This window comes from Rhineura floridana, chromosome 3 (assembly GCF_030035675.1).
Source record: "Rhineura floridana isolate rRhiFlo1 chromosome 3, rRhiFlo1.hap2, whole genome shotgun sequence".
NCBI lineage: Eukaryota > Metazoa > Chordata > Lepidosauria > Squamata > Rhineuridae > Rhineura > Rhineura floridana.
The window spans coordinates 23443946-23467453 of NC_084482.1; the positions used below are offsets into that span (position 1 = coordinate 23443946).

Below are 23508 nucleotides of genomic sequence, written 5' to 3' on the forward strand. Positions count from 1 at the left end.
TCTAACTGCAGGGTAAAAGCCTGCTACTTAGGTGAATACACACTGGCACACATGCACCTCAGACCGCTGAGAATCTCTGCATATATATTTCCATAACAGAAATGTGTTCTGGACTGTATGTACCTGTGCAAAAGTCTTCCCCCCCCCTTGGATTTTCCTACAGTTGTAATTAATCCTCTCTATTTGTGGTTATGGCGAGGTCCCAAGAGGCTCAGATACCACCTTTCTTTAGATCAGGAATGGGCAACCTGTTGCCTTCTAAATATAGTTGGACTCCCAGCACCTATCAGCCCCAGGCAGCATGGCCAATGGTCAGGGATAATGGGAGACGAAACATAACAACATCTGGAGGCCTGCAGTTCTCCATCCCTACTTTAAGTCATGGCCAAATCCCCTCTCCAGAATCCTTTGTAATATACATGTATTCTTAAGCAAAAAACAAGGGTAAGAAATGTGAAGACCCCTAGGGTGAAGCACTGATCATTTCGTGGGATTGTTTCAGATATGACACCAAATCATGTTTTGTGCTAACTGAAACTAAACACTGGTTTTTTGCTCTGGATGGACAGGCAAGCTGTGGTTTGTACAGCCCCCCTCTTCACTCATCTTTGGTTCAGCTGTAACACCCCCAAACTATGGCTTGCAAACCAGTTTCAAGCCTTAGTTTACAGATTTGGCTTCTTGGCCATTTGCAAACCATTGTTTGTAAAGGCATAACAACAAACCATAGTTAGACATTACAACTGAAGCATCTCTATGACTTTTTGTAGAATCGCAGAGGGAGTGACACAGAGAAGCGGAGCCTGGACAGCAGAGGTGATAATACTGGGAGTGGCCGAGCCATACCCATCAAACAGGTGAAGGCTTACATTTGACCTGGCAGCTGTTTGTCAATCATCTCAACCTTCCATGCAAAAGCCCCAGCACCTTAGCTAACCCTCTTGTCTGTTGTCTTTCCCATTAGAGTTTCCTGCTGAAACGAAGTGGCAATTCTCTAAACAAAGAGTGGAAGAAAAAATATGTGACTCTGTCCAGCAATGGGCTTCTCTTCTATCATCCCAGCATTAATGTAAGTGCACCATCACCAGAGCCGTGTGTGACATGGGGCCTTGGATGCTCTGGCAGGCGTGGAGATCATAGAGCTGTAGTTTTTAGATGAGAGGAGAGGTATGGTCATGGCTATGGGCTGGCTCTTTACATCTACAAGGCCATATGCAGGCACTCATAGCTTGTCTGCCAGGAAAGGAGGTACTAGAATTCTTTAGTGTTTGTGTCATCTAATATCATGGCAGTAGCATTCCCCCAATGACCTTACTTCAGGGATGGGGAAGCTGTGGCCCTCCAAATATTGTTGGACTCCAACTCCCATCATTACCAGCCAGCATGGACAATGGTTAGTGATGATGGCAGAGGTTAAAAGGTAGGCTTTCTCCTATTCTTCAAATGCACGTTTAGGAAAGGAATTAAGTTTCTAATCCACTTCACTGTTTGGAAGGATGGAACTGGCTGTGCTAATAATTTCAGATTTAAAAAGCTAGAGTTTTAAAAAAGCATGATCGTGTGTGAATTCAATGTTGTGCCATCAGAGAAGATCTTTGGGGCAGATATTCAGGACCCCATTCAGTAGAATGAACCGGAGGTCCCCCAACCACAGCAGGGCTGGCTTACTACATTGTGAAGTAAGGGAAGTAGAACCCATTACCATCTAAAGGGAGTCTCTCCCAAAAGACCATGAACTCTCGAGTAGGACAGGGGAGGATTTTGGTTCGCTCCACAATTTGGAGCAAACCTCCCTAGTCCACATCCGGCAGATCATACCCAGATTGGAAGGTAGGCATGCAGATTAGATCACAAATCGACAGACTTTTCCAAGCATGGTCTGCTCATGCTTACTGTTGCAGTTGTTGTTGTAGTTGTAGGTATTAGCATGAGTGTTTTTCCTTCTCAATATAGTCGGCAAGGGCTTTCTGTTTTTTTTGTTTTCCCTTTCTTTTTACAAACCATTTCTAGTTGCGTAGAGAAGCATGAAAGCACACTGCTTTACCACACACACTAAAGTTTTTTAAGTAAAAAGCCCCAGGAAGTGGCAGTATATTATGACATGCCCCCACTTCCTGGGCAATTGTACAGAGAAAAAGATGGCTTCCTCCAAAGGTACATTTTTAAAGCTTATGTATGGATCTTTTAGGGTTTTGCCTAAAAATCTGCATGATCAGTCACCAGAACAGACTCTTGTGCAAGGGACATGAACCAAATTAAGACCATTCCGTCCATCCCTACTTGTGTCTAAAATTCCCTAAGTGTACCACTATGTGTGTGTGTTTGTGTGTGTGATCTAATCTCCTAATCTTCATGCCTTTCCAGGATTATATCCATAGCATCCATGGTAAAGAAATGGACCTACTCCGCACCACCGTCAAGGTGCCTGGCAAACGCCCACCTAGAGCCATCTCTGCCTGCGGTGCCTCCTCAAGCATCAATGGCTTGGTTAAAGACGTGAGCAGCGTTGGAGTTGGGGACACCAGCAGTGAGTGACTTGTGCCCATGTCAGGAACAGGGGACAGATTTGGCATGGGAGGGCAGAGTGGTGAATGTATCTCCTGACCTTAAAAAAAAAGTTGAGGCAGTCAGAGGGGAGAACAGATTTTTGTCTATAGGATGAGACCCTGTTTGTACAGCCTGTATATTTTCCCTTGGTGGATCTAATAACTGCGGAGATAGAGGGGCAGGAAAACAATGTAGTGGGACAGAGTTAAACCCTTTCTCCCCCAGTGTTGCTCTTTTGGTTTGTCAGAGACCTCTGTGGCTGCTTCAAAGACAAGGAAAGCAAGTCAGGAGATCTGATAGAGTATCTCCTGCATCACATTTCTTTTTGGTCCTTACCTGGCCTAGGGATGCCTAAATAAGCTACTTTTTGTGTCAGCTGCGTTTTCTCCCCATTAGCTGTGTCATAAAAATCACAGTGCTTTGTGCCCTGTTCTGTAACACGGTACTAAGTAAAGGATACAAAAAGGTCTCTGTGTGTCTTTTAGAGAATTGGCTTCCTTTTACACATTTGCCTGGCATTTGCGCAAGGTATGTATTTGCATTCGGTTTTGGTCATGCTTTTTAAAATTGGTCCCTATTTATTTGTTTTTCTGATTCCTGCCACTACCAGCTTTAGGCTGTTATCAGCAGTTTCCTAAGCAGACCTCTCTGTTGTTGGAATGTACAGAGTCTTCAGCACTGAGCTGAGCAAGTAGCATTCTTTCTAATGCATTAGCTCCTGATAGTCCTTCCTCCTGAGAAGCCCAGTTCTCTTGACCTCACTTCCCACTTGGACACACTTTGGGTTGTAGCCAACTAAGTTTTACTCAGAGTAAACTAAGAATGGATGAGAAATGTAATTCACTTTACATTTCAAGCCAAATCTATCAAATTCGTACTTTCCAATACAATATGAAAACCGAAACACAGCCACCCTTTGAATTTTGCACTTATTTTAATTTGGAAATGCAGTTCATCAACCAAACAATGCATTTGTCAGGTAAAAGTGTGCACGGAAATGAATATATGAGTGAAAATAACATACAAAAATGCATTAGATTATGAAAAACTGCTGGCAAAAATGTGTACATTTGTCAAAACTGCCTAAAATGTGTTTCTTAGGAGAAATTCGCACTAAAATGCTGAAGAATTTTCACGAGGATTTTTTTTTAAAAAACCACGCACATTGCTGCAGGAATGTGGAGAACAGAATTCAAGACTGGAAAAATGAGAAACAGAGAGAACCGAAATTAACATATCCTTCCATCCCTAGAGTAGACCCATTGATATTAATGTATGTTAATGTAGTCATGCCTATTAATTTCAGCAGGTGTGCTCTGAGCATGACTAACATGGATACATCCTTTGCGTCTAGCTGTCTCCCAGTATTGATCCTAAAGCAGCCTTAGAGTTTCCTCCCACAAACACCATCCCCAAATGCATGTGTGTGCTGTGGGCTGAAGAGCTTAACTTGCTTGAACACCACTGCCGTTCATGTCATGAGTGGAGATCAAAGAATATGCAAGTGAAGTTGCTTGTGTCTCTTTTAAGGAGAGGTACATATCCATGCCTTTTTTGCCTGGGCTTACTCCTGCAAGGCCGTTATGGGAGAGCAAACATGGCCTCTGTTATTTTTGGTGTGCTTTCTGATTAGAGTTGGATCTTGGAATTTGTAGTTCCCAATTTTCATGTTAGCATTTGCAGCACTGTTACTACCCAAAATCCTATATGCTTCAGCAAGGCGGGGTCCCATGCCACAGCAGTAGGGATGGAAAGACCTGTCCATTCGGTTCTCTCAATTCCTCATTTTTCTAATCTTAAATTCAATTCTCCACATTTCTGCAGCAATTTGCAATTTTTTTTAAAAAAATTATCATGGAAATTCTTCAGCATTTTACTGTGAATTTCACCTAATAAACACATTTGTATGCAGTTTGGACTAATGTACACATTTTTGCAAGCAATTTCCCTCAGTTTAATGCATTTTTATATGTTCTTTTCACTCATATATCTATTTTTATGCACACTTTCCTCTATGCTTTTTTGTAAATACTGTTTTATAAACACTATTTGGTTGGCAAACTGCATTGCAAAATTTGAATAAGTGTGAATTTTGAAGGATGGCTGTGTTTTGGTTCTCATACTGTTTTGGAAAGTGCAGATTTGATTGATTCCGCTTGAAATGCGAACTGAACTGAATTTCTCGCCCATCCCTACACAGCAGTAACATTTGTTGATCTTGTCACTTTGTTCTTCAAGAGGAGGAGTATAATTATGGTTCTTATGATTATTATCCCACCCTTCCTCCAAGGAGATCAGAGTTGGGGTATATGGATCCCCACATCTACTCTTTATGCTCACAACAACCCAGGTTGTTGTTGAGAGAAAATGATTACCCCAGGCTTACCCAGTGAGCTCTATGACAGAATGGGCATTTCAACCCTAGTCTCAGCCCTACATTTCGTCCACAACAGCACCCTGCCGCTCATGTGGCAAGGTCCCCTACCAGTGGCCCATCTCTCTAGGGACTACTAACACAGATACAAGCCACATGGTGTCCCCAGGCACTTTGGCTGGCAGACTACAAAGGCTGATGCTGCATTGTGAGGCCCTTCCATACTCACGTGAGGTTTCTGTGGCAGAAACCAGGCTGCAGTGATAGTGTAAAATTTAGACCTAAGACACTTGCCTGTCTGTCAGGGAAGGAATACTTTGTGTTGTTTGCCAGTGTAGGTGTGTATATAATTACTGCTTGTTAGTTCACACTCTTGGTAAGTTGTGATCCCCTGTGAAATTCCAGTGACTCGAGAAGCGAGAGGGGGAAGGCACTCACACTCTTCCCCCCTCCTTTGCACTATGATTAAATGCACTCACACTTTTGTTTAACCTTAATTAGTAACAACCAAGAAGAGTGTAACAGATAGAATTTATGAAAAACAACAAATATTTTTTTTAAATTAGGGGCTGCTTCAAACATGATGTATCTTCCTATGTGGAGAGCACTCCCATACTGGGGGCACGGAGGGAAACTCATGTGTCATGCATGGTTGAAAATGTATGTTTCACTGCATGTATGCAGGCTGGGTAATTATGATGGACCCCAAGAGTTGAACAACTTTCGCCCAGTTTCTAATTTACCATTCTTGGGCAAGGTGATCGAATGAGTGGTGGCCAAGCAATTACAGACACACTTGGAGGAAGCAGATTATTTAGATCCGTTCCAATCGGGTTTCAGGACTGGACATGGAACTGAAACAGCCTTGGTCGCACTGGTGGATGATTTAAGGAGGGCGTTGGATAGGAGAGAATATGCATTCCTCGTCCTCCTGGATCTCTCAGCGGCTTTCGATACCGTCGACCACGGTATCCTCCTGGATCGCCTGGAGGGAATGGGAATAGGGGGCACTGTTCTACGGTGGTTCCGTTCCTATCTCTTGGAAAGGCATCAACGGGTGGCATTGGGGGATGAGGTTTCAGACCCTTGGCCTCTCAATTGTGGTGTGCCACAGGGTTCTATCCTCTCCCCCATGCTATTTAACATCTATGTAAAGCTGCTGGGAGCCATCATCAGGAGATTTGGGCTGTGGTGTCACCAATATGCAGATGACACCCAGCTCTATCTCTCGTTCAAGTCCTCACCAGAGTTGGCTGTGGATACCATTTCCAAGTGCCTGGAGTCCGTAAGTGAATGGATGGGAGGCAATAGGCTGAAACTAAACCCTGACAAGACCGAGGTGCTGCTCGTGGGTGACAAGGGAAGGTTAGGAGATGTAGACCTGGTGCTTAATGGGGTGAAATTGCCCCTGAAAGACCAGGTCCGTAGCCTCGGGGTCATTCTTGACTCCCAGCTGTCCATGGAGGCTCAGGTCTTAGCAGTGAGCCGGGCAGCTTGGTATCAATTACATCTAATACAGAGGATGCGACCCTACCTTCCTGTCCATCTTCTCCCACGGGTGGTACATGCCCTGGTCTCCTCTCGCTTGGACTACTGTAATGCGCTCTACGTGGGGTTACCCTTGAAAACAGTCCGGAAATTACAGCTGGTACAGAATGCGGCAGCACGATTGATTAAGAACAGCCGCCGCCGTGATCATATCACTCCGGTGTTAGAAGATCTACACTGGTTACCAGTTGTTTACCGGGCCCAATTCAAGGTGTTGGTACTAACCTTTAAAGCCCTATACGGTTGGCCCAGTTTATCTAAAGGAGCGCCTCCAACATCACCAAATATGCCGCCTTACGAGATCGGCCACTCAAGACCTTCTCTCGGTCCCACCAGTAAAAACAGCTAGGCTGGTGCGGACCAGAGAGAGGGCTTTCTCGATTGTGGCCCCCACCCTCTGAAATTCTTTGCCCTATGATCTCCGCCATGCCCCCTCCCTGCCAAGTTTTCGTCGAGCCTTGAAGACCTGGCTATTCAGGCAGGCCTACAAGATCCCGGGAGTAGATTAATTTTATCTTGCTACAGCTTTGGATGTGTTTTAGATTAATTTTAGATTGAAGTTTTGGTTTTTATGTTGTATTTTATTGTTGTATTATTTTTACATTGTACGTCGCCTAGAGTGGCCGCTGACCCGGCCAGATAGGCGACCAAGAAATAAATTATTATTATTATTATTATTATTATTATTATTATTATTAATAATAATAATAATAATAATAATAATAATAATAATAATAATAATAATAATAATATACTACATGTATGCACAGTGAAAGAGATGGGTTTGTGATTGTCAGGTATGATCCTCTACATGTGGGTATTAAACTTGAATGTTTTCCGTGCAGGAAATTTTGAAGTGGCTGCACCTGAAATGTTTTTATTCTAGTAATTTAGAGAGAGAAATTGAAAAAGAAGTCAGCCCCTCCTTAAAAAGTGAATCAACTCGGAAAAGGAAATAAAAAGCACACTCTGCTTGCAGTGTAATGTATTATTGCATAATAATCAAAGACATAAATGAAACCAGAGGATTCCATGTGAAGCACATGGACCACATAAAACTGACTAAGAGTATCAAATCATAACAATGAGGAGTGGGGGTGGGGGGACATGACCAGAAAAGTGATGCCTGAGTGCTCAAAAGTCTGCAAATGTGCGTAATATTTCCAGTTGTTACAATTAAATCCCAATGGAAGGCCAAGCCCTGGATCTGTTTTGGAGTATGTTTATATTCATAGGAAGCAACATTAAAATGGAGAAACAGCTTCCATTTGTGATCGAATTATGACAGATGAAAATAGACATATCTTCCCTCTGAGGTGGTCCCTTTAAAAGGAAATGTGCATTCCTATGGTAAAGATGTCTGGCAACTCAGTACATTTCAGCCAAACAACATGCAGTTTGCTCCCTGAAAGGGTGATTTTTCCCTTCCCCTTCCTCCTCGTTATAGACAGAATGTTACATTGAAACTTCTTACATCCAGCATAGGATGTAAAAATCCATGCAGCGGACCTATACCTCTCATGACTCAGCAGTACCCCAGTCATCCAGGACCAACTTCCAGGTTCTTGTCACTCCTCCTACAATTTCTGCAGTGTTGGGAAGACAGCAGAAGCAGGAGGTTTAATGCCACCTTCTCAGACCTGTCCCATGGTCGTTTCTTCTAGCCAGCCTGGCAACGTACCTCAAAAGAGCCAGCTTCAGTAAAGCTGTCCTGTTTTGGGCACCAACACTTCATTTTACCATAGATGGCCAGGCAAGCGACTATTTGCAAGGTATATCGAGCCCCTGATGATAGATCACCATTCATGGCTGGTGGGTCACAAGTTGTATACGCCTGGTGCCTGGGATACTAGTAACAAAGGCAGCTTTCTCCTCTCACATGATTACAGCAAGTGAATTTCACAGCATCTTTGGATTTTCTGGTGAGGGATACTGCTGCATACGTCTCCTACTCTGTGAAGAAGCCCTGATCTAATGTAATCAAAGTTCCAATTAAAAAAATTATTATGAATTTTGGCTTTGGACAATTAGTTTAACTTTTTCAATGAGATCATACTTTTTGTACCAAACTTTCTACCAGTGCCAAATTGAATTGGAGCATTTACTTAAAGCCAGTAAAGTTTAATTCACAAACCTGGAGAACAGAGTGCTGCCTCTGGCCCCAGGGTGGGGAAAACAGTTGTAATATAATGAAAGAGTGACCCCTACAGGAGGTCTTGCAGTTCAGTAGCTCCAGAATTTTCCCTTCTATACGCAGAACATATCATACGGAAAGCGGGCTTGGACCAAGATGAAGGAGATGTGAAAATTGGAGGGAGAAATATCAATGATTTAAGATATGCAGACGATACCATACTTCTAGCAGAAACCAGTAATGATTTGAAACGAATGCTGATGAAAGTTAAAGAAGAAAGCACAAAAGCAGGACTACAGCTGAATGTCAAAAAGACTAAAGTAATGACAACAGAAGATTTATGTAACTTTACAGTTGACAATGAGGACATTGAACTTGTCAAGGATTATCAATACCTCGGCACAGTCATTAACCAAAATGGAGACCATAGTCAAGAAATCAGGCTAGGACTGGGGAGGGCAGCTGTGAGAGAACTAGAAAAGGTCCTCAAATGCAAAGATGTATCACTGAACACTAAAGTCAGGATCATTCAGACCATGGTATTTCTGATCTCTGTGTATGGATGTGAAAGTTGGACAGTGAAAAAGGTGGATAAGAGAAAAATCAACTCCTTTGAAATGTGGTGTTGGAGGAGAGCTTTGCGGTAATACCATGGACTGCGAAAAAGACAAATAATTGAGTGTCAGAACAAATTAAACCAGAACTGTCACTAGAAGCTAAAATGGTGAAACTGGTGTTATCATACTTTGGACATATAATGAGAAGACATGATTCATTAGAAAATATAATAATGCTGGGGAAAACAGAAGGAAGTAGAAAAAGAGGAAGGCCAAAGAAGAGATGGATTGATTCCATCAAGGAAGCCACAGACCTGAACTTACAAGATCTGAACAGGGTGGTTCATGACAGATGCTCTTGGAGGTCGCTGAGTCATAGGGTCACCATAAGTCGCAGTCGACTTGGAGGCACATAACAACAACAACATGTGGAGGCTAAAAGGCTGAGTCTCTAAGTGCCCACCCGGTTTAACATAGGGGGAGGCACATTGGTAGTAGAGGGCAGAATTGGGGGCCTAACCAGTGGCCAGTTTCGCTTCTTGAGCTCCCAAATATTTTGAGCTGAAAATATGTTCCAGAGAGGTTTAGCCTTAGCCCTAGACACTGTGCTGTGATTTCCCAGGGGTCAGAATCATAAAATGGCTGTTTAAATAACCAGACCAGGTTATATTGCTTCCCCAGGCTGTAGTCTAGGGCAGGGATCCCAAACCTTTTTGATCCCAGTGGCACATATGGAAATCTTAAAAAACTGTCGTGGGCACCACAAAATGCCCATTTCACAGAAGAAACACTGGTGATGCTCAGAATCCATGCCCCTCAAAACAACACACAATACATCTTCACCTCCAACAAAACATAGCAGGTACCCCTACCAAATCCCCTCATTTTTTTTAAAAAATGGGAAGAGCAGGGTACCTTGGCAGGCACCAAGTGGGGTGTCATAGGGGTCCATATTTACCCTATGGAGTCTATGTTGGGGAACTCAGATCTAGGAAACTAGAATACTCACCCCTTGGCAGGCCACAAATTACCCTTATGTACAAGCTTTGCATGCACAAGGAGTAGTTCCCAGGTAGTTCCCAGCTGTTCCATTTAAAAGCTGGGGAAAACCTCTGAAGCTTTAAAGTACTTTTGGGAATCAGAGTAGACAATTCTGGGCCAAATGTACCAGTGTTCTGACTAAAACAGCTTCATAAGTTCATTATTTTCTTTTATTCTCTCTATAGCTTGCCCCAGTCCAGGTCTGCTGAATCCTCCAGTTGACCCAGCGATCAAACTCTTAGGCAAACCTGAGCGCCTGCAGCGCTCTGTGTCCTCTTCCAAGGCTGGTAAGTTCATAAGAACATAAGAAGAGCCCTTTTAGATCAGGCCAATGGCTCATCTAGGCCAACATCCTGTTCTCACAGTGGCCAACCAGAAGCCTGCGAGAAACCCACAAGCAGGACCTGAGCATAAGAGCACCCTTCCCTCCTGCGGTTTCCAGCAATTGGTATTTGGAAGCATACTGCCTCCGCCTAGGGAGGCAGAGCATAGCCATCATGGCTAGTAGCCATTGATAACCTTATCCTCCATGAATTTGTCTAATTCTCTTTTGAAGCCATTAAAGATGGTGGTCATCGCTGCCTCCTGTGAGAGCGAATTCCATAGCTAAACTGTGCAAGTCATGAAGAAGTACTTTCTTTGTCCCAAATCTTCCAACGTTCAGCTTCATTGGATGTCCATGAATTCTAGTGTTATGAGGGAGAAAAGCTTTTCTCTATCCATTTTCTTCATGCCATGCATAATTTTATAAACTTCTGTCATGTTGCTTCTTACTTGCCTGTGCTCTAAGCTAAAAAGCCCCAGATACCACAACCTTTCCTCAAGTTCAGTACAGACCTGGAAGCACCTGTGGAGCAGGGAGACAATGCTGGGAAAGGGTTAGGCTCCTTGGACCCAAGGAGAAAGGATTAGCTGCCAGCCATGTGATCTGTTTCTCCCACATGTTTCTGCAGAGGTGGCCATGGCTGCAGAAGGGCTATCCAGTCCCGGCAGCAGTGGCAAAGACCCGCCTCCATCCCCTATGATTGACAGGAAGAAGCATAGACGGAAGAAATTGACAACACCTTCAAAAACCGAGGGGTCAGTTGGGCAGGCAGAAGGTAAGAGGCAGCTGTCAGTGGTAGTGCTTGTTAAAGGTGAGGTCAATCTTGGAGACTGGCCCCTGATAACCTCACTGTTTGCCCCTCCAGAATGTGGGGAGAGACATAAGAGTGATGTGTTGAGCTGATTTTTAAAAATTATGCCTATGGTGACATCACACTGGCCCAATACTACACATGTTGTGTGTTTCCATTTTTGAGACCTTAGAAATACCACTCCCATTGTATGCTAGGGCAGGAAAAGCTGTGCTCCAAGCCGGCTTACAGCTGATATATGTGCATCTTTAGGACTGCACGTATTTGTAACAACGGGGGGTAAAGCAACCTCATTTGAAGTAAATAGCCATGTTCCTGGGGACTGCATTCCAATTTGCTGGAGTGACATTTTCTTCACAGGAGAAAGTGAAGACTACCTTCCACAGTGCAGATAACATCTACCATGAACTTCCAAGTACTCCATACAAATGCCCAGTTCACATCATTCTTCTACCTCAGAGAAATGTGGGGAATGATGCTGTGAACCAGACCTCTGTGGGATTGAATATTTACTTGATATAGGGCAGGGGTGATTGATAGGTGGGTGAGGCCACCCACCTGTCAGTCACCTGACATCACCATGAAGTCAAGCTGGTCTTCAAGGGAAAAATATTCCTTTGCATGAGTTGGCTCCCCTTGTGAGCTCCAGTCATATGTCAGGGATGGAGCAAGTGGGCGTGGTTGGAGGGAAAACAGTCTCAAGGACCACATTAAAACCTCTGCTGGGCCTAATTTGGTCTCCAAACTGGAAGCTCCCTATGCCTGATCAAGGGGGGGGTGGTCACATTAGTGGTGGGGAACCTGTGGTTCTCCAGATGTTGTTAGACTCCCAACTCCCATCAGCTCCAGCCAGCAATGCCAGTGATCAGGACTGATAGGAGTTTGGGACTCCAACAACATCTGGAGAGCGACAGGTTCCCCATCTCTAAACTAAATGTTACCCGTGTGTTGGGGGTGGGGAGAATGTATGAACTGGTGCTATTATTTAAATTTTTAAATGCTATTCCCGGGAAGAAGTTCAAATAGTGGCTATATTCACACCTAACACAAAGCCATAAACTTTGGTATGGTAAGCTATACTATACATAATCTGCACACCAACACAAGCGTCCCCGTTTCATATGGCTGGGTCAACAAACCACAAAGGGCTTAGCTTAGCATGACATCCAAACCTAGGGTCATGGTTTGTTTTGCCCTAACAAACCATGATTGCTAAGCCAACAGCAATTCATGCTTTAAGATGTCACGCTAAGGTAAACCCGTCCATGTTCCAACATTATGCCAAGCTCATGTGAAAGGAGGAGTGAAGCAGGTGTACCAGGGCTGCCTGCACAGTATAGTCTACTGAACCATAGCTTATGACTTACTGTTACATGTAAGCAGGGACATTGCCTCCCATTGCCACCATGGGCAGGAGAAAGGGCGGGATATAAATCTAATAAATAAATATATAAATAGTAACATGGAGCACAAACCACTGAGAACCCTACTAAAATAAGCAGGAGCTATGCAAGGAGCTTATTTCAGCAGTGCTTACACTAGAGGATTTTCCCATGGATTCTAGCCTCTAGGTAAGGTCTGCCTATCACGCTGAATAGCGCTTGATATCCGCATCCTTAGGCAGTTGCTTCACCTTAGTTTGTTTCCTAGGGCTGCCTCTGGTAGTTCTCCCATGTTACGTTTAGCAATCGTGATATGTTTTTTTTCCAAAAAATCTGCGAGAGACAAAAAGACCATTTTGTGAAAGCACCCAGAGGGACCATGGCCCCAGGAGACTTGCATGATCTAGAACATGGGTGGCTAACCCCCCTGGCCTAGTGCCCTGATGGTTTCCCCCAAACAAATCTTCCCCCATTTTGGCAGCAGCAGAATTTTTTTTAAAACAAAATAGACACAAAGAGCATAAACCTCTTTGCCCAGCCCAGCAGTTTGATGGAGATGCAAATCCCTCCCTCCCTGATAATCAGATGAATCGTTTGATGAGTGGAGAGGGGACAATAACCCATCTTCCCAAGCTGATCTGCCTAGTTCAGCTGAGGAGGGGTGGTCTGTATGTATGTGGTCTGTGTGTGCATGTGAAAAGAATATGTGCAAGAGTGTGGGGTAGCCACACTCACTTTTAGCCTCACACCCCACTGGCATGTGGCCCCTTGGAGAACTGGCCAAAGAGTTTTTAAAAGTTAGCCACTCTTGATCTAGCAGAAGGTCTGCGCTGTCTTTAGCCTGCCCAGGCCCAAGAAGTACAAAGTGAGTTGAAGTGAAATAGTATTGGGTGGGGAAGGGGAAGCTGTGAGACTAGACTATGGGGAGGCCATGCTGAAACCAGTGGGGTTTGTGAAAAGTAACACTGCCTCAGCTTCTGAGTCCAGAAGGGACCATGCCAAGTCCGACTAGGCTGCTCACGCTCACCCCCACATCTTCCGTTCTGTCTGCACTAGGCAGCTGCTGCAAAGCCTTTCATTTCCACTCTGACTGTGATTTCCCTGTATGCCCCCTTGCCCAGTAAGGGGCTGTTGTGGGATTTGCCCAGCTTTTCCCCTCACTGTCCCTTGCAGCGCTTCACACGTCCACTGCCACCCCTGGGCCTGTGGGTTCTGATAGCCTCTGCTTTTTTATTATAATTTTTTTCCTCCTCTGAACACTCTCCCCTTTCTTCTTTTCCTCCCTTCTCTTTCTCTGCCTCTCGCTTCCTGCTTCCCCTCCGGACCCTCTGCAGCCAAGCGTAAAATGTGGAAATTAAAAACCTTTGGTAGTTTAAGAAATATTTATAAAACAGGTAATGAGCGGCGGTGGCAGATGCGGGCTCTTTTTGTGCTGTGGCACCCGTTGCATGCAATTGTGCTGATGTGCGGCCTGCGTAGATGTCTGTCCCCAAAATGCTTTCCTCACAATCAAGAAAACTTTCATCCTATTCTGCCTCTTCCTAACAGTCCTCCAGCCACTGGGGGAGTGAATGTCCCTCCCTCCTCACAAGGGTTATGGAAAGATGGCTGAGCTCCCAGAATTCCTTTATGACAACAATTTTCAAACTGTATGTTCTAGAGAGCCCTGCGGTACCTCAAACACTTATCAGAGGTTCCACAATTGGAAGATCATTATATGACAGATAAGCCCCATTTCCAGCCCTTCACACATACTGTGTGCCCTAGAATATATTCCCCCAGAATCCTCTGCCATGCACAGAGGTTCCTTGGCAAAGTCAGTTTAGAAAAGAGAGCCCTGAAAGGGGAGTTTTGAAAATGATTGCCTTGTCACATCAGGCCCTTTTTCATCCCCCATTGTTTTTTGTTTTTGTCCTTCAGTCCATCCTAATGAAGAGTTCTGATTAAAGCTTGCTTGCTTGTTTGTGACCTTTTAGTTGGTCTTGCTAAAGTTCCTACACTACCATTAACTTTTAGATCTTTTCTTGAAGGCTCTGCAATAGGGTAGTGAGTTGAAAGTGATATTTATTAATTACAGGTGTATTCCACTCCTTCTCTAAGGAGTTCAGGGTTCTTCTAAACTTCTCCCTGATTTTATCTTCCACAACCCAAAGTGACTTGCCCAAGTTTCAAGACCAAGTGAGAATGTAAACCTGGATCTCCCTGCTCCTATAGCCCAACAGTAGCCAATACACCATACTGATCCTGTTTTACACGGTATGGGATACACTCATAATTTTTGTCCTGTTGCTGTCAGAGCTGGAACAGGTCTCTAAGTGCTACCAAAAAAAAAAGGACAAAGCAAAGATTACAACAGGGCAAAAGGTAATGAGTGTGTATAACACCACACATAACAAAGCCCCAGTAGATACCACCTCCAACTTGGGGGTGTGGTGGGGAGGGGGGGGCTGTGTCTGCTTCCAGCCCAAGAGATGCACAAGGCCAGACAAATTATGAAACATCCGGACTCAGACCAAAAGGTTCCCTCCTCCGCATGATCTCCTGCCAGCCACTGGGTGGGGAAGCAGGTCCACGGTCATTTCTGCTCACCTGAGCAGGCCCCACAGTTTGCTCTTGCCTTCTGAGGCTGCTTTTCTTCCACCACCCCTGTCCTTCTCCTGTCAAAGCAATCAATGGAGCTGGGAACTGGAACCATCCATGCTTGGCTTCTCCTGCTTCCTAGGACTGCCATCTTGATTCGCTTTTGAGTGGCCACTTATGCAAGCCACAGTCAAGCAGGTCTGGGACTGGGGAAACCCACATTCAACCCTCCCTCTCCACCAACCCTACAGTGTGTGCCATGCTTCCAGTCCCTCCATCTGTAGCATAGGGATTATTAACAATCTGCCTTACAGCGCTGTTGTGAGACAGCAAGCAAAAAAGCAAGCACATATAGTGCTCTGCAATTTAAGAGTGCTATGTAAATAATTGTTCAGTCACAAATGGGTTTGAATATAGGCAGTGGCAAATATTTGAATAAGTGTAAAATGGGATTCCTTCCTCGAGGTGTCAGTCTTCTAACACTGTCTCAGGCTCTCCTTATGGGGCTTAGGGCTGTTAACTAGCACCAGCCATGGCTGCTCTCCATGCCATTCCTCTTGCAGGATCATTGTTGGACAAATGGGCATCCTACCCATCCCCGGGTGTGTTGAACCTGTCCCCCTAGGTGAGCATAGGGAAGGAAACTGTCCCCAGTGCTGGTTGAAAGCTGTAAGATTTATCCAGCCTCAGCCGTGGTCCTGCCTGAGTCTGCTCTTTTGCACCCACAGAGGAGGAGAACTTTGAGTTCATCATCGTCTCCAGCACAGGGCAGACTTGGCACTTTGAGGCCAGCTCCATTGAAGAGAGGGACTCCTGGGTCCAGGCCATCGAGAGCCAGATCTTGGCTAGCCTGCAGTGCTGCGAGAGTAGCAAGAACAAGGTATTGTTCCCCTCTACGCACCCACCCACCCACTCTGCCCTACGATGATCTCTAAGCCCGCTTGTCTTTAATATTGATTGCCCATGTAGCTATTGGTATCAAACAATCCATGTACATGGTACCATGCAGAGTTATATACGTGGGGCTTTTCCGCAGTGGGTCCTCATTTATGGAATGCTCTCCCCAAGGAGGCCTGCTGGGCACCAACTTTGTCATTGTTTTGGTGCTAGGCAAGGACATTTTTGTTTTTCCAGGCACTTTGGCAGTGTCAGTGATGTTTTTACTCTGAATTTGTTTTTAATATCTTTATGTACTTTTTATTACTATATTGCATTCCGGATGTAAATTGGTCTAAAACAGGCGATGGGAAAACAACAGGGAGCGACAAGGAGAGGATGGAAAAGGCAACTCTCATAAAAACTATACAAAACAAATAGTGAAAACAATTGAAATAAAAAAAACACATTGGGTAAGCTTGGGAGGGATTCTTGGCAGACCTCCCTATGTGGAGCATTCCATAGGAAGGCAGGGAGTCCCGTCATAGAGCATGCTCCTTCCTGTGATCCCATTAATCTCAACTCAAATACAGAAAGTACATAGTGCAAGACAATATCTCCAATAGCAACAGCCCTGTTGCAGTTGGGGGTGAAGGTTGACATCACATGCAAAAGAAGAACTTCACTCAAAGTTTGAAGAGGGATTTCAGAGAAGTGCAGAAGGGGGCTGTTCCCACTTTTAACTCTCACCTTGAGGAATAAGGGGGATAAAGGGCTGGCAGCTTTCATGGCACTTAAGCCTCAAGTGTTGAAAAAGGCTAGCAGAAACATGCACATTCTAGCTCATACCTTTGTCCTCTCTGTCATCATCCCTACAGGCTCGGATGGACAGTCAGAGCGAAGCAGTGGCAATCCAGGCCATCCGTAATGCCAAAGGCAATTCCTTATGTGTGGACTGCGGGGCCTTGAGTAAGTCTTTCTCTCCTGTACGCAGAAGGATCTGATGGGGTTGTTGGGCTTTTTTCTTGGGCAGCAGTGATTGATCCTTGGGTATTAGTAGCACTAAAGCCATTGAGATATCAGTGCTGCCGTTTGGCATCCCATAGCTCTGCTTTCTTTCAGTTCCTTAGGCACGGGTAGCTCCCTTTTAGCACACTGGTTAATCCTGTCTGGAGACAGAGAGCCCAGGGAGTATTACTACCGCTTCTGTTTAACATTTATTTTATGTGCTGGATGCTGTGACCGGACAAAGAGAGGATGTGGCTTCTGCCCAGAGACTTAAGGATCTATAATAGACAAAACACCATGAGTGTGGTCAGGGGAGCAAGAATGAGCTGGGACTGACCATTTTTAAAAAGACGATTACGTTTTTTATCCTATCCTTATTCCAGGCAGCTCAGAAGAGCATATAATCCCTGCTCTTTTATCGTTACAACAGCAGTATGAAGTAGGTTCAGTTGAGAGAGTGCAATAGGCTCAAGGTCACCCAGGCTGCATAGACACCATACATTTGAAGCACATGGCTTCTCCCAAAGAATCCTGGAAACTGTAGTTTGGCCCCTACAGAGCTACAATTCTCAGCACCCTTAACAAACTACAGCTTCCAGGATTCTTGGGGGGGGTGCTTTAAATGTATGTTGTGCACATGGCCCCAGTTGCTTCATAGAAGAGCAGGGCCCTGAACCCAAGTCTCCCTGCTCTAAGGCCAACATCCTGTCCACTAAACCAGCCTCCCCCAACCTAGTGCCTTCCAGACATTGCTGGACTATAACTCCCCTCAGCCCTATTGGCATGCTGGCTGGGTCTGATGGGATTTGGAGTTCAAAAATCTGAAGAGCATCAGGCTGGAGAAGATTGCACTATACCAGACTAGCTTAAATAGGCTGGGAGTGAGGAGGGTCATGTAGCTGTGGAGGTGATGCTTGACATGATTTAGGCTGAACTGTGGTGGCAAATGAGGACATAGAGCCAATCCAACCAATCAGTCAAGGTATCTCCACCTTCACTGTCTGAGCAAGCCACACTCGTTGGGTGTCAGAGGGAAGGGAGAAGAGTGGTCTTGCTATGGCAAGGAAATTAAAACTGGTGTGGTGTAGTGCAGTGGTTCCCAACTTGGGGGCCATGATGTAATCCAGAGGGGGCCGTGAACAGTAAAGAAATGAATTATTTATTAGTTTTTTTTTTTATAAAGTATTCACTCCCTGGACACTGTCTGCTCCCCAGTGCCACTGCAGATGGCACCTTTCCCCAAATGAGAGGGGAGGACTTTGCTGAAGTGCCAGAGCATCTTTCAGGCGTGCCTATAAAACACGTGGCAGACTCTGAAGGAGGCTGAGGGTGGAGCTACCAGGAAGAAGAGGGGATTACTGTCACCATCTCCTGTCTCCTTGCACTGCCACTGCTGACAATGCCCTCGCTCAGAACGAGAGAGGGCTTTTAATGAAGCAAAAAGAAGCAAAGCTGCAAGGAAAGGCTACTTTCCCCCTTCTTTCTTGGCAGCCAGCCTGCCTGCCTTTCTTGGCTCCTGCTTTGTGGCCACCTCCTTTTAAAAATTATTCTTATTTGTGAGGCCACCCAGATCTCTCCTTCGGCTCAGATGGAGCTAAGGAGCAGTGAGGAAGCTTAGGACTTGCTGCCCCTCCATCTCTGAGGTGTGTGTGCCAGCGTCCCCCCCTTTCTTCCACCTACACTTCACACACCCCCGTTTCTGCCTCCAAGATGCTACAGCGATTGAGTCCCCCCTCCCATGTGCCCAAATGCATGCATGCCTGCAGATGCTTGTGTGCGTGCATGCGCTGATCTGTCTTCTGCTCTACTCTCATTCCCCAAGTGCATGCTAACCAGGTCATTAGTTCTGATGATAATAGCCTAAAAGCACTAACTCCCCTCCTTAATCTATCCACCCTTTTGTCTTCACAATCTAGCATCCGCACTACTACCACATTGTTGCTTTTTTATTTATTTATTATTATTGTTGTTGTTGTTGTTGTTGTTATTATTATTTTAAAAGCTCAGCAGGTTGACTGAGGCTGGGGTCCACGTACTGCAGCTGAAATGTATTTATTTAATTATTATTGCATTTATATCCCACCTTCCCTCCAAGTTGCTCAAGGTGGTTCACATGGTTCCCCCCCTTTCCATTTTATCCTTCCACCAGCCCTGTGAGATAGGTCAGGCTGAGAGATTGTCTGGTCCAAGGTCACCTGGGCTGGGTGGGGATTTGAACCTGGATCTTAGTAACAGTGTAGCCCTCTGGTGTTGGGAGACGGGACTGTATATCTTCAGACTGTGTGTGTGCGGGGGAGGATCCCAATTTGACTGGACCTTTGCATTAAGAAAAGAAAGCAACACCTCCCTGTCTGCAGGGAGCTTTTTATGGGAAGGGATATTTGTAGATGTGATTTTTGCCATGTACCATTTTTTCAATTAACAGAGACTAAAATTACAATTAGCATGGGGGGTGTCATGAAATCTTTCGAGTTTGCAAAGGGGGTCCTATACTCATAAAGGTTGGGAACCACTGGTATAGTGGATAGATTAGCAGGATCTGCATTGCAAAGTGGTCTTTCCTCCCTGCCTGAGTGACAAGGAGTGTGTTCCCTCCCTGCTTGAGCAAGCAAGCTTTTGCAAGCATGGATCTGGCAAGCGAACACTCAGTGGGAGGAAATTTGGTCAGTGGGATTATGTGGGCACCTGCGCAGTCTATGTTGAAGACCCCTGAGGTTTATGGGTTCCCCAAATATGGATCAGAGTGTCAGAACAGGAGTGGAGAGATCCAGGTTCGAATCCCTCCTTCCTGCTCATGAAGTTTAGTTGGTGACTGTGGACCAGTTACCATCTCCCATCCTAACCTCACCATGCAGGGCTTAACCCATAGGCACATTGCCCTCTTTGAGAATAAAGTGACCTTGTCCTTTTTGAGAGGGAGATGCTTGTCTTCCCTGATTTCTGATTGGCCAAGTTTTCTTGCTCCAGATCCAACTTGGGCCAGCCTGAACTTGGGGGCACTGATTTGTATTGAGTGCTCAGGCATCCACCGGAATCTTGGTACCCACCTGTCCCGGGTTCGCTCCCTCGACTTGGACGACTGGCCTCTGGAGCTCACATTGGTGCTCACTTCCATCGGTAATGAAACAGCCAACAGCGTCTGGGAAAAGTGCACACAGGGACGGCGGAAACCCACTTGCGAGTCATCACGGTGAGTGCAGGCCAGGCTGCACATAAAAGAGTGACAGTGTAGCAGGGCTAGAGCCTTGGGAACCTAAGACTGCAGTCCTGCACAAGTTTACCAGAAGTTGTTGAACACAGTGGAAATTAACTTCTGAGTAAACATGTGCAGGATGACTCTATTAAACTACCATTTGAGGCAGGGACAAGGAACTTGTTCTCCAAATGTTGCTGGACTACAGCTCTCTGACCATTGGCTGGGGCTGATGGGAGATGAAATCCAGTAACATCTGGAAGGCCACAGGTTCCCCAGCCTGTGAATTAGGGAAAATCCAGCTAAAATTATGCACACTTAAGTTCCATAGATTTTGGGGGCGGGTGGAGGAACCTAAGCACAAGCTAGAGATGTGCTAGAATTCTGCCCAATTCAGATTTGGTACAGAATTTTCCATTAATTTGTTTATTTTCTATAGTTATGGATTGGATTTTTATGTAGCAATTTTCCACAACTATTTTTGAAAATTGATTTTTTTTAAAAAAAAGTCTGCCTCTAAAACTTCTATATTACAAATAACTTTCCTTTAAAAATATTAATATCACTCTATTTTGTGAGGGGGGAAAAATCCAGATTGGTAAAAGCAGCAACTAATGGACAAAGAATGAACTTGAATCGATACTGGTACTGGCCAATGGATCCCATCTCCTAGCACATGTGCAACTTTCTCTTAGAAACAGCTTGGGTTGTTGCATCCTTGACTGAAGTTTTCAGTAGTAGTTAGTAGCAAAATCATAATTATAAAGTCTGGATGCACAGCCCTTCCTATTTATCCTTACCTTGCTAGGCAGGTGCTCATTCTTCAATTGGCTGGATGATCTCTCTCTCTGTCTACATAAGAAGAACCACGGTGGGTGGATCAGGCTAACTGTTCATCTATTCCAGCATCCCATAATGGCCAGCCAGATGCCTCTGGGAACCCTCCCCATCCCACCCTCAAGCAGGGCTTGAAAGCAATAGTCTTCTCTGGTTGTCGTTTCCTAGCTATTGGCATTCAGTGGCATATTGCTTCTGGACCTGGAAGTTGCATAAAGCCATCATGACTAGTAACTCTCTCTCTCCTTAGGGAAGAGCGGGAGTCATGGATTCGAGCCAAATATGAGCAGCGGCTATTCTTGGCACCACTGCCCCCCTCTGAACTGTCCCTCGGGTGCCAGCTCTTCCAGGCCGTGCTGGACCAGGACCTGGGTGCTGTACTGTTGCTGCTGGCCCACAGTTCCAAGGAACAGATCAACACCCCCACTGGTGACAAAGACCAGCGCACGGCACTGCATGTGGCATGTGACCTGTCCCACGTGGTTATTACTCAGCTTCTGGTCTGGGTAAGTACTTGGCAGCAGACAGTGAGGCATTCTGGGAGTCTAGGGGAATGAGACGTTCTCTTTCAGACTCTCCTTGTCTGCCCTGGACCAAAGAGGATTAAGATGAGGAGGCATGCTATTAGAAAGAAAAACAAAAGCTAAAGGGGGTAACTGGCTAGATTGCTGGCTGAGGGCATACGACAGCCTGGCGCATTGGGAGTGGCTGCTGCATAGAGAGTGAGGAAGATATATTTATTGAAGGGCTTTTTGTAATAGATGGGCAGGTAGGTCTTAGCAAATTATTCATCATAGATGGATTGGCAGGCTCCAGAACAAACCAGGCCCTCCCCAAACTCAGCCTGCTCCCATCTGTAGAGGAAATGAGTGGCAAGGTGATGTCCCAGGGCTAGCAAGGTGTTCCAGCCTGCCATTACAAATTTGAAAAAAACATAAGCAGTGTTGATCAAAGCCTACCAAGGGAAGTAATACCGCAAGGGGGCAGGATGGAAGATGTGGCCCCTTCCCCAGGTTGGAGAGGAGCAATGGATGCAAAACCAAGCTGAGGGAGCAGCATGCACCATTGCCTCAGTGAAGTGCTAATTTCCCAGTCCTCTTTGAGGGAACTCAAGATATCCCTTGGGTTTCCTAACCACCATTCTTTTCCCTCACAGTACGGTGCTGATGTGAAGGCCCGTGATGCCATGGGGCACACAGCCCTCTTCTATGCCCGCCAGTCAGGGAGCCAGGAATGCACTGACATCCTATTGCAACATGGCTGCCCCAACGAAGGCTACAGCACTATCGCCACACCTGGCCTGCGCCGGAAGAGCAGCAGCGCCAGCGTGGGAAGGACCGAGGCCCGGACTGCCCTGGTGTAGCATTCCAGGGTGAGCCTCTTTCCCTATCCCAGTGGTGCAACAGGGGTCCAGCAACTGATGCCTCTTCTCCTTCGGGAAACCCCCCTCCCCTCTGGCATCTGGACTACATGCCAAGGAGCTTGGATCGCAACTTCCTGTCTCACGCAGGATGAGTTGGTGATGGAGACCACCCAGTGCTCCGCTTAAATGGCTCTGCTTGGCACAGGCCGTCGGCAGAACCACCTCAGCGGCTCACAACTTTCCCTCCTGCCAGGCCTTGAGCTGCTCTGCAGGTCTCCAGGACAAACAGCCATCTCTTCAGACAGGCCGGTGAGGTCTGCAGGGAGCATTGCGTCCCAGTGCTTGGAGTGAAGGATCAGGGCCCAGGACGGTTTTCTCTTCCCAGTTAATGGGGACTTTTAGAAATGAGGGGTGGGATGTGGGCGGGCAAGTGGTTACCGTGGGGTTTTCTTTTTCTTTCTTTCTGTGTTTGTAACAAACTTTGAAGGTGGAATGTAAATCAGTGTTATTGGAGTGGTCAGTGACCCAGCCTCACCTAAGTAACTCTAAGAGGGCCCAGAAAGTATGACAGTGGGGGAAGTGTTAAAAGTGGCCAAGAGAGTCTTGACTTGTAAGGCTGTACTAAGTGTGAAGGTGCCTGAGGTTTGGTAGGGGGGTTCATGCCATTTATGTTGCTTACGCCAGCAGTGGGGAGAACGTTTGGCCCGCCAGACCTTTCCATGTGCCAGGCCTCTCCAGATAAGCCATGGCCCCTTCCACTCGTGCACCGTAATTCTCCTCCATCTTGGTGCTTCGTGTGCACCCTGGAGACATGTGTGAAGACGCTACTTCAGTCTAGCACTTTTCCTGCCTTTCCAGAGGTTTATGGGTTTTTTGGTAGTTCAGCCTTAATTGTTCATACTCACTCCCCCTCCCCACCCCCCATGCCCCCA

The 23508-nt window shown here is 45.8% G+C and overlaps 1 protein-coding gene across 3 annotated transcripts in view; it reads left to right on the forward strand.

Annotated features, from left to right (window-relative positions):
- Positions 1 to 23508, forward strand: part of AGAP2 (ArfGAP with GTPase domain, ankyrin repeat and PH domain 2) — a 144387-nt gene extending 120879 nt beyond the window's left edge. For all 3 annotated transcript variants that reach the window (XM_061615005.1, XM_061615006.1, XM_061615003.1), the window contains exons 9-18: positions 771 to 857; positions 965 to 1069; positions 2365 to 2527; positions 10387 to 10488; positions 11155 to 11301; positions 16028 to 16179; positions 17054 to 17144; positions 20151 to 20373; positions 21464 to 21719; positions 22370 to 23508. In XM_061615005.1, coding sequence (XP_061470989.1) covers positions 771 to 857; positions 965 to 1069; positions 2365 to 2527; positions 10387 to 10488; positions 11155 to 11301; positions 16028 to 16179; positions 17054 to 17144; positions 20151 to 20373; positions 21464 to 21719; positions 22370 to 22576 — 1533 coding nt within the window. In that variant the 3' untranslated portion in view covers positions 22577 to 23508. The remainder of the gene's footprint in view (positions 1 to 770; positions 858 to 964; positions 1070 to 2364; positions 2528 to 10386; positions 10489 to 11154; positions 11302 to 16027; positions 16180 to 17053; positions 17145 to 20150; positions 20374 to 21463; positions 21720 to 22369) is intronic.